At 36.8% G+C, this 13,633-nt stretch overlaps 1 protein-coding gene across 1 annotated transcript in view; it reads right to left on the bottom strand.

The window, feature by feature from the left end:
• The window catches only part of APOB (apolipoprotein B), a 35,467-nt gene extending 24,610 nt beyond the window's left edge, over positions 1-10,857 (bottom strand). Inside the window, 12 exon segments of the mRNA XM_071430756.1 lie at positions 165-311; positions 561-678; positions 849-1,076; positions 1,864-2,083; positions 2,840-2,925; positions 3,113-3,237; positions 4,209-4,364; positions 4,550-4,703; positions 5,716-5,861; positions 6,715-6,830; positions 9,418-9,456; positions 10,800-10,857. Coding sequence (XP_071286857.1) covers positions 165-311; positions 561-678; positions 849-1,076; positions 1,864-2,083; positions 2,840-2,925; positions 3,113-3,237; positions 4,209-4,364; positions 4,550-4,703; positions 5,716-5,861; positions 6,715-6,830; positions 9,418-9,456; positions 10,800-10,857 — 1,593 coding nt within the window.
• Between the last annotated feature and the right edge of the window lie 2,776 nt (positions 10,858-13,633).

The raw sequence follows: 13,633 nt of genomic DNA, 5'->3' as shown, positions 1-13,633 counted from the left end.
GCTATGTGAATGGAAACTTACTAAAGGGGTTCTGAAAAGCTGGAGCCAGCTAAAAGGGAGATAGCAGAATTGAAAAAATGGGAATAGCTTTGCATATTCAATAACTCCTGTGAACAGTCAAGGTGAACTGAGAACAGTTTATCCTGGTTCTTGCACCAATTTACCTCTTCAGTAATTATCATTTTCCTGAATGCCTGGATGGCTGCTTTCTGAACTGAAAGTGATGCAGCTTCATTTCTGATACATGTCTTCAGAGAAGATTTCACACTGGGTTTAGCTTTCTCCATTACTGCACCCATGTTTCCAATAGCCTGGCAGTGATGAAGACACAGAAAGATGATAAAAACTTCCTCTCCACCAAGAGAAGTAATGTGATAATAAATATAATATAATAAATATAATATAATATAATATAATATAATATAATATAATATAATATAATATATATCATAGCATATCATAGCATATCATAGAATATCACATAATATCATATCATACCATACAATATAATATTAGTATTATAATAATAGCCCGCATAAGGAAAGAAGGAAATAAAATACCCGAAGTGTGAGGTATGTGAGTTCATCTTCCCCAGAACAATCAGTGCCAAGCAGTGATACCATGAAGTCTGCAACATCTGCTATTTCTTCTGTCACAATCTTCTTCTCATTGTAGAACCTAAAGAAATAGATAAACACATCAGAAACAGAAGAGGAAGTTGGGAAATGTCTATATTTTATTCCTAAAGAGCAAATCCATGAAAAAAAAAATATCCTCCAAAAGTGAATACTCTTTGGGTTTACTCAAAGCAGTGTAATTTTGTGCAATTGCATGCTATCCTTACTTACTTAGTAACAGAATGACTCAAGCCATAGAATGAAGCTCTACTTGGCTGATACTGGGCCATGTTAAGAATTTCCCGTATTCTTTGTGGAGTTGGAGAAGGCAACAGTCCCAGGGTGTATGTGACCAGGTCTGCCACAAGTGGATTCACATTTCCAGTTCTCAGGATTTGAAGGATTGCACTGTAGCACTCTGGAGTCCCACACTGGGCCAGGGCCTGGACAGTGATAGAGCTGAAAGGAGAAGAGATCACTTTTATTAATTAATTCCCTGTTTGCAGTTATTGCTGCATGTTGACTGTTTGAAACAAACATATGGCAGATTTATTAAGGTGTTTTAATAGAAATGATGTAAGTTTATGCGTGTCAGGAAGCAAATTATGTCAATTCTTACCAAAAAAGAAGTTTCTTAGTTTTACAAGTTATACTAATAACCCAATTAAATTAGAACAAGTAAGTATTAATGATATAATCATTACATGGACATATCTTTTTTTTTTCCTTCACAACAGACTTTTCCACAACTTTAAGTATTATCATCTAATATATTGACCCAGCCTGAGGCTCTAGTTCCTTTACAGATGGAGGGCATAAAGGATATGTAAACTGGCTCAAGTCCAGCTCGGACAAAAGAGTAAGGCTGTGGAGTGGAGGGCAGGGTCAGACCAAACAGCAGCACTCTTCCAAAAGTGTTGCACTCAAAACTATGTGATCTTTGCTATAAATTACACTTGGGGGTTTGGAATTACAGCCATTGTCTTTGAGCAAAGCTGCATGAAAGATATTTGGCTATAAAAACACATCCAAAGGATTGTGTCAGGCACACACAGTTGGCTTGAGGCTCCCTTCCTTATTTCCCTCTCTCTGTATAGTTCTTATAACACTTATCTTTCAGAAAGGCACTCATTACATCCAATACATCTCTAATTTAAAACCATTTACAGCAAATCATCAACCATAGCATGGTTTTGCCCTGGCATTGATGTATAGTGTTTTTGCACTGTGAACTGCTCAAACACACCTTGAGGTTTCCATCATCTTGGGTACAAGAGAGCCAAGAGTGCTGTTATGCAAACTCCTCAGCCCAGAAACAAATCTGTAAAAGAGTCTTGCTCTCTGCTGGTTCTCCTGGGAGGCTGCAAGTTTCTGCATTTCCTGCAGGATTTTCAGAACAGCATCACCTTGCCTGGACAGTTTTGCATCTGTACTTTCCAGTGCAAGTCCCTTCTCTTCCAGTGCATCTAGAAATTGAAAAAAAAAAAATGCATTCTTTATGTCTTTGTCAGGGAGCTATGTTAATTTTTATCTTTTGTCATACGTTCAGTGTCATATGTTCATAAATACAAAGTCTGTACATTATTTAATAACTGTTGAAGCTTTACAGCTGAACAGTTTACAAAAATAATGGTGTGGAATTTAATATAATTGTCCCAAAAGTTGAATATTTGTATATATTCTTTTGTATTTTAATGAAGATTATTCCTTAACACCTCTCATATTAGCATAATTTTCTTTTAAAAATTTTAATAAGTATATATTATAAGAAGTATTTTATGAGTGGGATTAACAGCTGAAGGTCAGAAAAGTATGTTTCAGAACAAAATATGTAGTAATAATGGATTGTTTACATTTGGCAGTGAAGCAAAAAGATGCTTAAGAAATCATCCTAAGAAATCAAGGGTAGCTGAAAAGGGTTCATTAAACTCATTTCCAATAAGATTAAAATTACTTTTCAAGTAAATTATATATTTTTAATTTTTAAAGAATTATTTAAACATTAAAATGAAAACAAAATATTATTTTAAATTGGGGGTGTTTTTGAACTTCTTGGGTTTTCTCATTTTATACTCAAACTTTTCCCTACTAAGTTGGTAAAATTTCATTTAAAATGATGAGTTTATCATCATTAATTAATTCACTATTTAAAAAATCACAAAAATATTTCCCTGTATTTGTATTTGTCTCTGTATTTATAATATTGAGAACTGCAGCTATACCTCCATCAAAATTTTTGTTAGTGATCTTTGGGGTATCTTCAAGCTTCAGAGTCTGGTTGACCTCTGTCATGACACCATAGCGATTTCTAGGAAAGAAAGACAAATTTAGTGCTTTAGTTAAGTCCAAGTGCTTTTACAAGGTCTTGACAGGCCTCCTGCCTTCTTAAAAACAAAATGTCCATTTAGGGATGAAGTCAGGGCAGAATGTGATACATCACCATTTAAAATGGATATTTATAAATATAGGCCAATGATAAATAGTGAGCAACCTACTTGGATGAGGAAGGCAGAAACAGGTGTTTTTCACTGCAGACAACATCTCTTATGTGCCTTTTCTTTGCATCAATATTGTAATGACAGAACTGAGTGCTCTTCAGAAGGGCAGATAACGGGGTGTTCTGTAAAATAAATAGTTTGACAGTCAGCTTACTGAGTAGAATGGGAAGCAATCATAGTTTTAAAGGTTGACACAGTTTTACTGTAAGATTAACAGTTAAATATTGGAAATTGCGGTGCATAACTGGAATCATTCTTACACAAAGACAAAATTGTGCCAGTAACAATCTTTGGACTTAAGTCTCTTCTCAGGCAAAAGTCCCACTGAAATGTTCCCTCAGGCCTTATTGAGGTGCTGGGTTAGTAGTTACTTCATGATTGATCCCCTGCTGCCTACAATAAAGGCTCCTTCATAAAACCAATTTGTAATTTTTGGAATAGTTCAGTCCCCTTGTAACAACTGCGATGTTCAGTCTCATGACACAAACTTTAAAGATTTCTACACAAAGCTGTAGAAGTGGCAGAAGTTATAAAATGTGTTTTCTGCATTATATGGAACCCTTTTTTATTTTTTTTAGTTAAAACACCCAAAAGCACAGATGCCTTCATATCAGAAAAAAATCTGACCATATTCATGCAAGCAACTGCATCTGATCATTGTGGATTAAGAGGCAGACCGAACATTTTGTCAAACCACTTACTTCAGGGCAGCTAGAGCCCTATCCTCCTGGACCTTACACATACTTTAAGAGTTTTATAGTCTACATGTTTTAAATAAAATTGGAATTTTGAAAATTTTGACCCAATTTGGCTATGCTCTGATAGATTATTGAATAATCAATAGGACTAACTCCATAAATGAAAAGCTCTCCTTTAAAATAGAGAAGAACATCGAAGAAGGTAATTACACTTGCTCTGCATCTGTTTTTTTCTATTGACAACCAACAATACAGCAGTCTGATCTAATGGAAGGGTGCAATAAAACTACGTTTTCAAAAAATAAATATAAAAGTAGTCATGGTAGTGGTTATTTATCATTTTAAGTGCTGGTGTGAAAAATGTTACATTATATAATTTTTAATGGCATACTTACTAGTCCTTTTACAATGGCAATGGGGCTGACATGATCTCTGATGGGACTGAAGCTGTCACAGCCTTTCAGGTACCTCGTAATTGAAATATCTTCTGCAACATTCCCTTTTCTGGATTTGAATTCAACTTCACTGTAACACTTTCCGTACACAGTATCCTGGAAAGAAGAAAGACGTCAATGCCTTTGCTCGTGCTGTCAGACATTTTCTGATCTACCTGAAAGGCACCCTTTCTGATCTGAATGTCCAGGCCTTTTGAAAATGATGCTCAGGAATAACTCTGTCTAGGTGAGCTTTTTTCCATTGGTTAACACAATAAAGTGAATGCTTTCAAAAGACCTACCATTGGAATTGTTTTTATGTTTTCCACCGTTTCTGTTGGCACAAGGAGAGCTGAGATGATACCTCTCTTGAGATTCAGTACATTCAGAGGCTCATCCTTCTCTGGATACAGCTTGACTTTTGTTCCATCCTGAATGCTGAATTTTAGCTCATTCCTACCCCCCAGAAAAACAACATTAGTATGAAATCATATTAAAGCCACACAGTGAAGAACATGTTATCAATAACCTACTGGGCTAGAGATAAAGCATCATGTTTATCTTGGTCTATCATTATTTACTATTCACTGCTGTTACTAACAGAAAGTACTACTATTAAAGCAACAAAACTCTAACCAAGGACATTTTGATTTCACCAGATTACGTCATGTAAGGGCAAGCAAATACCAAGAGCAATGGCTGAAAGTTGGAGTTGCATAAATGCAGAGAAGAGATAAATTTTTAGAATGGGATAATCATTAACTACTGCAATAAACTACAAAATGATGGGAAGGATTCACTACTAGTCTGAGTCTTTAAAGAAAACTTTAACTGTTTTCTGTAGAACATATTTTTACACTATCTCTAGTTGGTTTGAGATCTATAGCTAGTGAGACAAGATGACTACTGAGGCACTGAAAGAAGCATGAAGGTGCATGACTAAAATATGCACTGACAAACACTAGAGACTAGCTGAGTGGAGGGAGTAGAAGAAATTACTTACAAAAGCAAATAGGTAGGGAAAAGATTAGCTACACAGATTGGGACTGGAAATCTGGACTTCAGTCTCAAATGCCTTTCTATTGCACAGTCTGTTAGCAAAGGAAAATTATCTTAAACCAGCTGAGTGCAGCCTTTTGAGAATGTGCTTACAAGAAGTAATAATAATTACACATGCAATAATCTTTTGAGGCACTACCCAAGAACTTCCTGATGTAGATGACTGAAATGAAGAAACTATTCCAGGTGAAAGCGTTGTATGTAAAATTCCCTTCCCTACTTGCAATTGAGAACTATGTAAACTTTTAAGTGTATCAGGCATAGTTTTGCTGTGGAACCAGCTTACAAATCTACCATGTGATCATGAAATGTGTTCCATGCCTAGAAAAACATAATCAGGGTGGACTGTTACACTGCAGCCTGTTCCATGTTAAGGTCCCAAGTATTGATGATAATTGACATTGCTTACTTTGACATGGCACTTGCAAAGTCCTCAGAGTTCTTGGACTTTTTCAGAATAGCCCTTCCCTCAGTGTCAACACCGAATGTCTCCCTCAGGGAGCAATGCATCGTCCTCAGGATGAAGCGGCATAGCTGGGGTACCTCCAGCTCAACCTGAAAACACAAATATTATACGTTATTCTTTTTAGCATTATCACATTTCCAGGACCACTCTGCTACTGCTTTGGAAATTCCTTGGGATTTGTAAAGTGTCAGGATCACCCTGCTACCAGCTGTTGGGAAAGACTCCAAAGTGCTCTAAATGGCTTAAAGTAATTCCATGGAGAAGATAAGAGGGCAAGTATTTGCTTGGCTACTAGCACGGATCATACTAAATGAGCAACTTATTTTCTGAGAATTTTGAGTATTAGAACTGTATGAAAACTTGAGTCATTACACTGATCAATGTGTTTAGACTTTATCAGAACAGCATGTGCTAAATAAAAATATTTTTCACAGTTACTCCATTTCAGGGAAAAAAACTCTCAAAACCAACATTATGATGAGAAAGTTTTGGGCAAGATAAGGTGACGTTGGGTAGTTAAATGGCCTATGGGAGCCTTTACTCGAACAGGCCTGATATTGTCTTGAGTTACCATCAGCAGGCTTTCATGGGATCTTCATGGCATCAATGAGTTATTTTAATTCAACTTCTAGAAGGTTTGATGGACATTGGTAGACCAAGCCTGGGAGCTAAGGAAAAATGAAGTACCAGGTCTTTCCCCTTTCTCATGTAAAAGTACAGCCAGGGATTGAAATGCATGGGCGCAGAGGTGTGAAGGACTTCTGCCATCCTCAGTGCCTCTGTATAGAACAGGGGGGGGCTTAGTCTTCATGATTCTCAATATGTGCCCTCCAAAAACATGATCTTGTTTGTAAAATCATTGAAGGATGCTCCCCAGCAGCCAGCTCCCATGCTGTTAAGGACACAGTCCCCAACTGTGTGTATTTACTCCTCTTTGCCTACCTTGCAAGTGATCTTTGAACCACTTCGAGAATCTGCTGTTCCTGTGATCCCACTTGATGTCTCTGCTTCATATGAGTAAACATATTTTCTGAGGGGTTTAAATCTGGTTGCATCCTCTGCAATTGGGAAAATGAGAGTGGTTTTATGACCTGAGTAGGATATGCATATGTAATCCTTATAGTGCATGCTTAGCGTTGTGTAACTGCAATGAATACCAGAAAAAGGAAGCCTGAAGAGCCATGCTCCCACTATTTCCTTATACAGAATATCTTTCAGACAGAGAAGTGATGCCTTCATGTCAGTTGGATACTTTATGAAGTATAGGACAAAACTTCAGGGAGCAGCATAAGTTTTGGGGTCCACTGTTCGGATGGGATCTGATACTGTGACCCCACCTGTCCTTCAAATCATGCCCAAAAAGCAAATGAGAAAAACAGGAGAAAACTTGAAGTGTGAAACTGTTTTAAAACTACCCTATAGTTTCTAAATGGAGCCAATCAAATTGCAATTTTCAAAGTGGTAATAAAAAGATTCCTTTCAGCTCAGATTTTTCCATCATAATGCAAATACTTTGCTTTACCAGTCACATGACAGACTGAAAGCAAAAACCATAGAAATAGACAAGACACCAAAACTACCATTCTTCAATACAATTTCACCTGAATTTATGGACAATCTTTCTGCTTCAGACTCTCTGACATATGATTTACTCTAACTCACTTATTAGATCAGAAAATTTTACTAGGGTAGATTATTTTTAATGGACATAAGCTTTACTTAATTGGAGAACATCCAGAACAAGGGAAAAGCACTAAATTATGACCAGAACTATTGCTGGAGGGAGTATTTCCAGAGATGTTTCTCTTTCTATCAAAAACCTAATAGGCTTCCTAAAAAGAATGAATTTCACCTGTATTTAACCTCTCCCTGTTGCCCTCAAACCCAACCCTCTGTAATTTCAAACCCTGCAAGCACGAATGAAAGTCCTAATAGAAATTTAAAAAAAATACTCTCTATGTCAAATACAGAAATATAAGATATTACTTTGGTGTCTGAAATGAGTAACATAACCCAAACAATATCCTCGATCACAAATCACTCCCACTAAAACTGCAGGCATTGTTTCAAACTAAAGATGATGATCAGGCACTTGAAGTGTCTGTGTTGGAACAGTCTAGATCAATCTGAAGCAAAAATTACTGTTCCCTTGGTTTAGACTGAGCAACTCACTGGAACTGATTCTGTTGTGATCCTGAATGAAAGGTAATTTCCTAAATTGCTCCTCTGTCGTTATTTGTGACTGCCTGACTATATGCAGTCCTGATTTACCTTTATAGGAAAAGCAAATAGGTAATGCTGGTGTAAACCCAATCACCCACCATCAAGTCTGTATGACTCTGCCTGCCTGTCCCAGCAGGAATGTAGCTTAATCTTCTTTTATCAAATCTTTGTCACATCAGAAGCCAATGGCAATGTTAATATTGCCCTTTATGTCACACAATTTCATACACAGGGAGGACAGCAAACTAGTACTATAAATCTCATTTCCTCACTGCACTATCACTTTTATAAGCTTTACATACTTTAGCTGCGATTATTTTCATGTAATTGCTAAACAGAATTATTGCAATAATAACTAACTGTCATACAGTAATCAGCATCTTAAAAACATTTGAGAACTAAATTAAATTATCTATTTAACCCTATAATTAGCTGCTATTAAAAGATTCATCACTAATCCTGTCACTTTTGGCTATCCTAGTCTCTAACTGTATTCAGAAAAATTTGCAATGCCAGTATCTATATTGCTAGAGTGAAAATTATTGCTTCATATCCTGATTTTAAACAGAAACCAATGAAAAAGCAATAGAGAATTTATAAGCTTAGACATACACATAACAAATAACTGATTGTATCAAAAAATAAACAAGAAATTGGCAATGAAGCCCAGCAGTCTTTGAGGTGGTTCAGCCCTCTGAAGTAAACCAAATCGCCTGGAGGTGGTGCTAAAGCACGCAACAAAGGGGGAAAAAAAGCCCTGAAGACTAAGAACAAACTAACTCATTCAGTACTTTGACCCTGTGGTGGAACATTATGTATCTAACAGAGCAGTCAGCACCAGTCAGAGTTCATGACAAAGATAGTGCATAAAGTCAGCATTTCCTGACTCTTGGCTTGTTTAAAGAAATTGCTGTCCTTGCTGACAGAGTTGATGATTTATTCTACAGGTATTTAGTTAGAAATCTAAGTGCAATTATGTGGGCTTAGCAGCAGCTGTGAAGGGTAAATAAAATGTGAGATTCGGTCCACACAGAGGTGTAGTGTACTTAACCTCACTGTTAAAGCTTCACATTTGGTAACCAGGGATTTCTAGATTAAGGAATTTGCATCCGACAATTAAGAAATAAAAAAACCCCAACCAAACTACAAACCCACAAACCCAACGAAAAATAGGTTCTTTAAGAAAGTTCAGAAACTTAAACTCAGCTTGTCCAATCTTAGGAAAGTTTTAAAATTATTTGAACCAAGCCTAATGGATAATTGAATACTTAAAATGAACGGCAAGAAGGACTTAAGAATATTACCATCTCTTTCATTTAAGTCATTTCAGAAGAAAAGATTAGGAAAACTCAGGCTTTGAAAGATGTTTTCAGTTAAAACAGTGAAATAAGATAACAAAAGGAAATGCAAAAAATCACTCACTTGAACATCCTGGATTTGCACTTTCAGGTGACTCTTCTTCTGTAAAAAACCCAAACAAACAATATTAAAACCTGGAAAAGTTGTTTCCAAAAAAGTTTGTAAATCAAGACAGATGAAATGTACCATATAACACATTTTACTTTTAAATTTTGGTCTATTTGACCACACAAAAATACTGCAAAATGGATGAATGGCTGTACTCTGGTTTTTGTATGTTTAAAATAGGACAACTTTGAAGGTTAATACAAAAATTCTCTGCCAAGAAATCTTTTCTGGATATTGAGAGTTTATTCCTTGAAGGAAAAGAATGCTGGTTGGAAGCTTATTCAAGTTAAGAATTATTTGCTCCAATCAGTCTTAGATATGTTCCATATGACTCTATTAAAAAAATAAAATTAAATAAAATTAAATTAAACATAATCTACTAAATTTTTTGCATTTATTGGATGCTATGTCATTCTTTGGGATATCACGCATGAAGGCCAGCACTTTTCACAATGTTCTCTGCACACTTTCCACGTTTTCATTCTGGAAATTCTAAGTAGACCACTCTATAGAAATAGACTGTAACATTAGTCACAGTAACAATAGCATCAGAAATACTACTATTGCTATTAAAATAAAATTAATGTATCATTAACAGCAATTAGAAACAAGGCTTATTGTATAGCAATACATTTGTGTAACATCAGTCAGGAACAGAACATTAGATAAACAATAAAGATGTCCATATGATGAATCAGATCTTCGTATAAAACCAGACCTGCATAATTACCTCTAGACTCACTTTTCTCCTTAAGCTCCTTGAAGCCCTAGGCAACACTACAGAGCTGTATTCTAAAAAGCCACTTCTTGGGAAGCAAGGATAGCTCCCAATCCATAGCATCATATTGATCTCAGTTGTCTTTTCTGATCTTAGGAAAAAGCCCCTCTGCTGGCCTACTTCTTTTTCTGATGACTGTGTCCCTTCAATACAAAATTGCATTTAAATTGCCTGCCAAATACAATTTGCTTTACTGCTCTCTCTCTTCACATTTGCTGCAAAATAGGTTAGCAACAGGTGGGCCAAGTCTGCATGGTATCTCCAAGCTGTAGTAGCTCCATGAGAGTTTAAAAAGACAATGCTACAGAAAAACAGTCAATGCCTCACAAGTTGCAAAATACATTAAATCAAAAGCCATCAGGCAACATGAACGACTTTCCTACAATGGGATCCTCCTACGACTGCCCATTCCCATGAAGGGAAGAAATTATATCTGCCACACTGAACCTTTCTAATTCTAAAAGCCTCGGTCCTTTTGAATTTTTTTTTTCAATATTGTTGTTTTATTGGGCTCATAAATAAAGCAGTAGAGAGCACTGACATAAAAGAGAATACTTACGTGTGAGAACACCACTGCTGAGCAGCAGGGAGAGCAGCAAGAGCTGCACAGGGCCCATGGTGAGCCCTGGTCCCTCTTGCTGCTCTTTCTTTATCTCTTTTTTCTTCCCTCTTCAAGTCTTCCCTGCTGCCTCAGGGAGAGTGATCCTTCTGACTTGGACCTTCATTTATATAGTCTGTAGCAAGCAGCTGAGTCAAACAGTTTAGAAAGCTCAGAGCAAATTGCCAAAGGTCCAAAGGTGAGAGTCCCAGATCCTCACTGCGCTCCACACCATGCCCTGCTTTGGTTGCTGATAGTCACAGAAACATTTAGGTTGGAAAAAACCTCTAAGATATTGAGCTAACCTCCAGTAAACTCGGGATTCTCCAGTTAGTCAGGACTGTTCATAAATGATTGACAATGGCTCAGTGAGCACTCCTGCTAGCTCCCCATCCTTCCTCCTCTGAGAATCAAAAACCCTCATTTTGTGAACTCTGATTTCATGATGAATCACAACACTCCTAAAATACAGGGTTATCCTCTTGCTTGCCTGCAGCTTCTGAAGAGTTTAGAGCCCTCCACTATGGCAGTCCAATAATTCAAGTCATCCCACCATGTTCCCATGATGGCCACTACCTCACAGAATCCCTGCTGCGCGATGGCTTCCAGCTCCTCCTGTTCGATACCCACGCTGTGTGCATTGGTGTAGGTGCACTAGAGTTGTGCTTCTGGTCCTGACACCTTTTGAGGGGAGATGTTCTGATTCCTATGTGATGATTCTCAGGTGCATGCACTGTTTGTAACACATCAACAACTCCTGTGTCTTTGCTGCCACAAAAGGAGGTCCCCATGCCCTACCTCTGCTGAGACGGCACATGGAGGGACCACGGTAGGACACGGCCCCTCACACACTGGCACACTGCCCCCAGGCGTATCTGAAGGAACAAGACTGAGCTGGAGATAAGTCACTTCCAGTTCACTGGTCTTTCCCTTAAGCAGAGTTTTAAGAGCCAAATCCCCCAGCTAGAGACTCTAACAATGTATTCAAATAAATGTACCACATCTACATAAGTGATTACAATGCATAAATTGGAGATGGAAGAAATTATCATTGCATCGTGCTTTAGTACAGATGTTGATAAGCACAAGAATATAAGTACTTGACAAAATCAGAATATTGTGCAATTACTGGCAGGAGATTGAAAGTGGTTTTTTTTTCCCATTGGAACAGAATTTGTCATATGCCTTTTAAAAATATTTTACTTTGACTTACAATATTCAGGTAAAACAGGTCATGCCTATTTTGAAAGTAAGCTTTGCATAATTCTTTTGTTTCCTTATTTTTAGGTTCAATTTTTTTTGCTAATAACAGCAAAAATATGAAAACTAAATGATAAATTTTATCTTCTAAATTTTATCTTTTTAATGAAGAAGATAAACCTATGAAGAAAATAAACTTGATTAAATGCAAACAAATCCCCCTTTTTAGGGTTATGTGTATTGGCAAAAAAGGCAAGGTTTATGTCATGAGAAATTCTAGTAGTTTGAATTCTTTCTCTATTCATATTTATCAAAGCTAACTGCAGTAAAAAATTGACTATGGAAATATTTAAGAACATTTTGTTCAGTAAATTTAATTTTTCATATATCTGATCAAATGGAAATGTTTTGACATTCACATACTTAAATATTTTTCCTTAGCTTGTTGAATCAAAAATCAAATTTTGGCTTAGCTAAGCAGTAATTTCTATAACCCTGCAATGTTACAATTTTACCATACATCATGGCAGTTATCTTTAAAGTCTCATATTTCTTCATACCCTTTCTCTCTTGGACTTAAGGATTACATTTCCCAGGGTACACTGAGATCATGTAACTCCTAACATCAGCTCAGCCAAATGGTAACCATTGATGTATGATGGCCTGTATTTTCCAACAAGGGAGGCATCTTTCTTGTAATCAGGATTTTGTCTGATGACATTAACAAAAGTATGCCATTTCATAGACATTTCCTGCAAAAGTTCCTTTTGTGGATTCATTGGTATTGGAGATACCAGAAAGAAAGCATTTATTTGATTTTACCATTCTGGTTTCTGTCCTTGGCTTATACTAATCACAGATACAGATTTCAATAAAAATCAATACAGATTTTTATTTTTTTACTTCAAAAAGTGATGCGTTTTGTTTACTTTTGTGTCCACAGCTGCCCCAATATGTGCTGTGATCTATAAAAATGACTTTTTCTTATAGTAAGGTTGTACCAAAGAGACTGCACAAAGATAGCATTTTGTTCATAGCATTTGATTAATTTTTGCATGCAAACATAACAGCTTTGACTATTTCCTAAAATCTATTTACTTGTTCACTGTAGCACTGCAAATAAACAGAGCTTTGGAGTGCCCACCGTTCAGAGTTAGATATTTCCCTATTTTGCCTGTGTCTCCTTACTGCCTTCAAGTGGTTATTCACGCTGAAGTTGAACCTGACTGTATTAGTATCATGTTTCATGGCTATAAAAAGGTTACAAACGTTATGACTCAGCCCATAAGCATGCAGGTAACACATACACCCATCTGCTGTGACAGTTTTATTCTGCTGTATTACCTAGTGTCCTGGTTTTGGCTGGGATAGAATTAATTTTCTTCTTTTTAGTAGCTGGTGCAGTGCTGTAATTTGGATTTAGCATGAGAGTAATGTTAACAACTCACTGAAGTTTTGCTTGTTCACAAGTAGTGTTTACCCAAAGTCAAGATCTTTTCAGTTTCCCATGCTCTGCCAGTGAGGAGATGCACAGGAGCCTGTGAGGGAGCGTGGCCAGGACAGCTGTCCCAAACTGGCCAAAGGGATATTCCATA

The sequence above is a fragment of the Agelaius tricolor genome, unplaced genomic scaffold (assembly GCF_023055355.1).
Source record: "Agelaius tricolor isolate 1412-34295 unplaced genomic scaffold, bAgeTri1.0.p SCAF_1, whole genome shotgun sequence".
Taxonomy (NCBI): domain Eukaryota; kingdom Metazoa; phylum Chordata; class Aves; order Passeriformes; family Icteridae; genus Agelaius; species Agelaius tricolor.
Note: the sequence above shows the minus strand (reverse complement) of the source record. Positions and strands in the feature narration are given on the sequence as shown.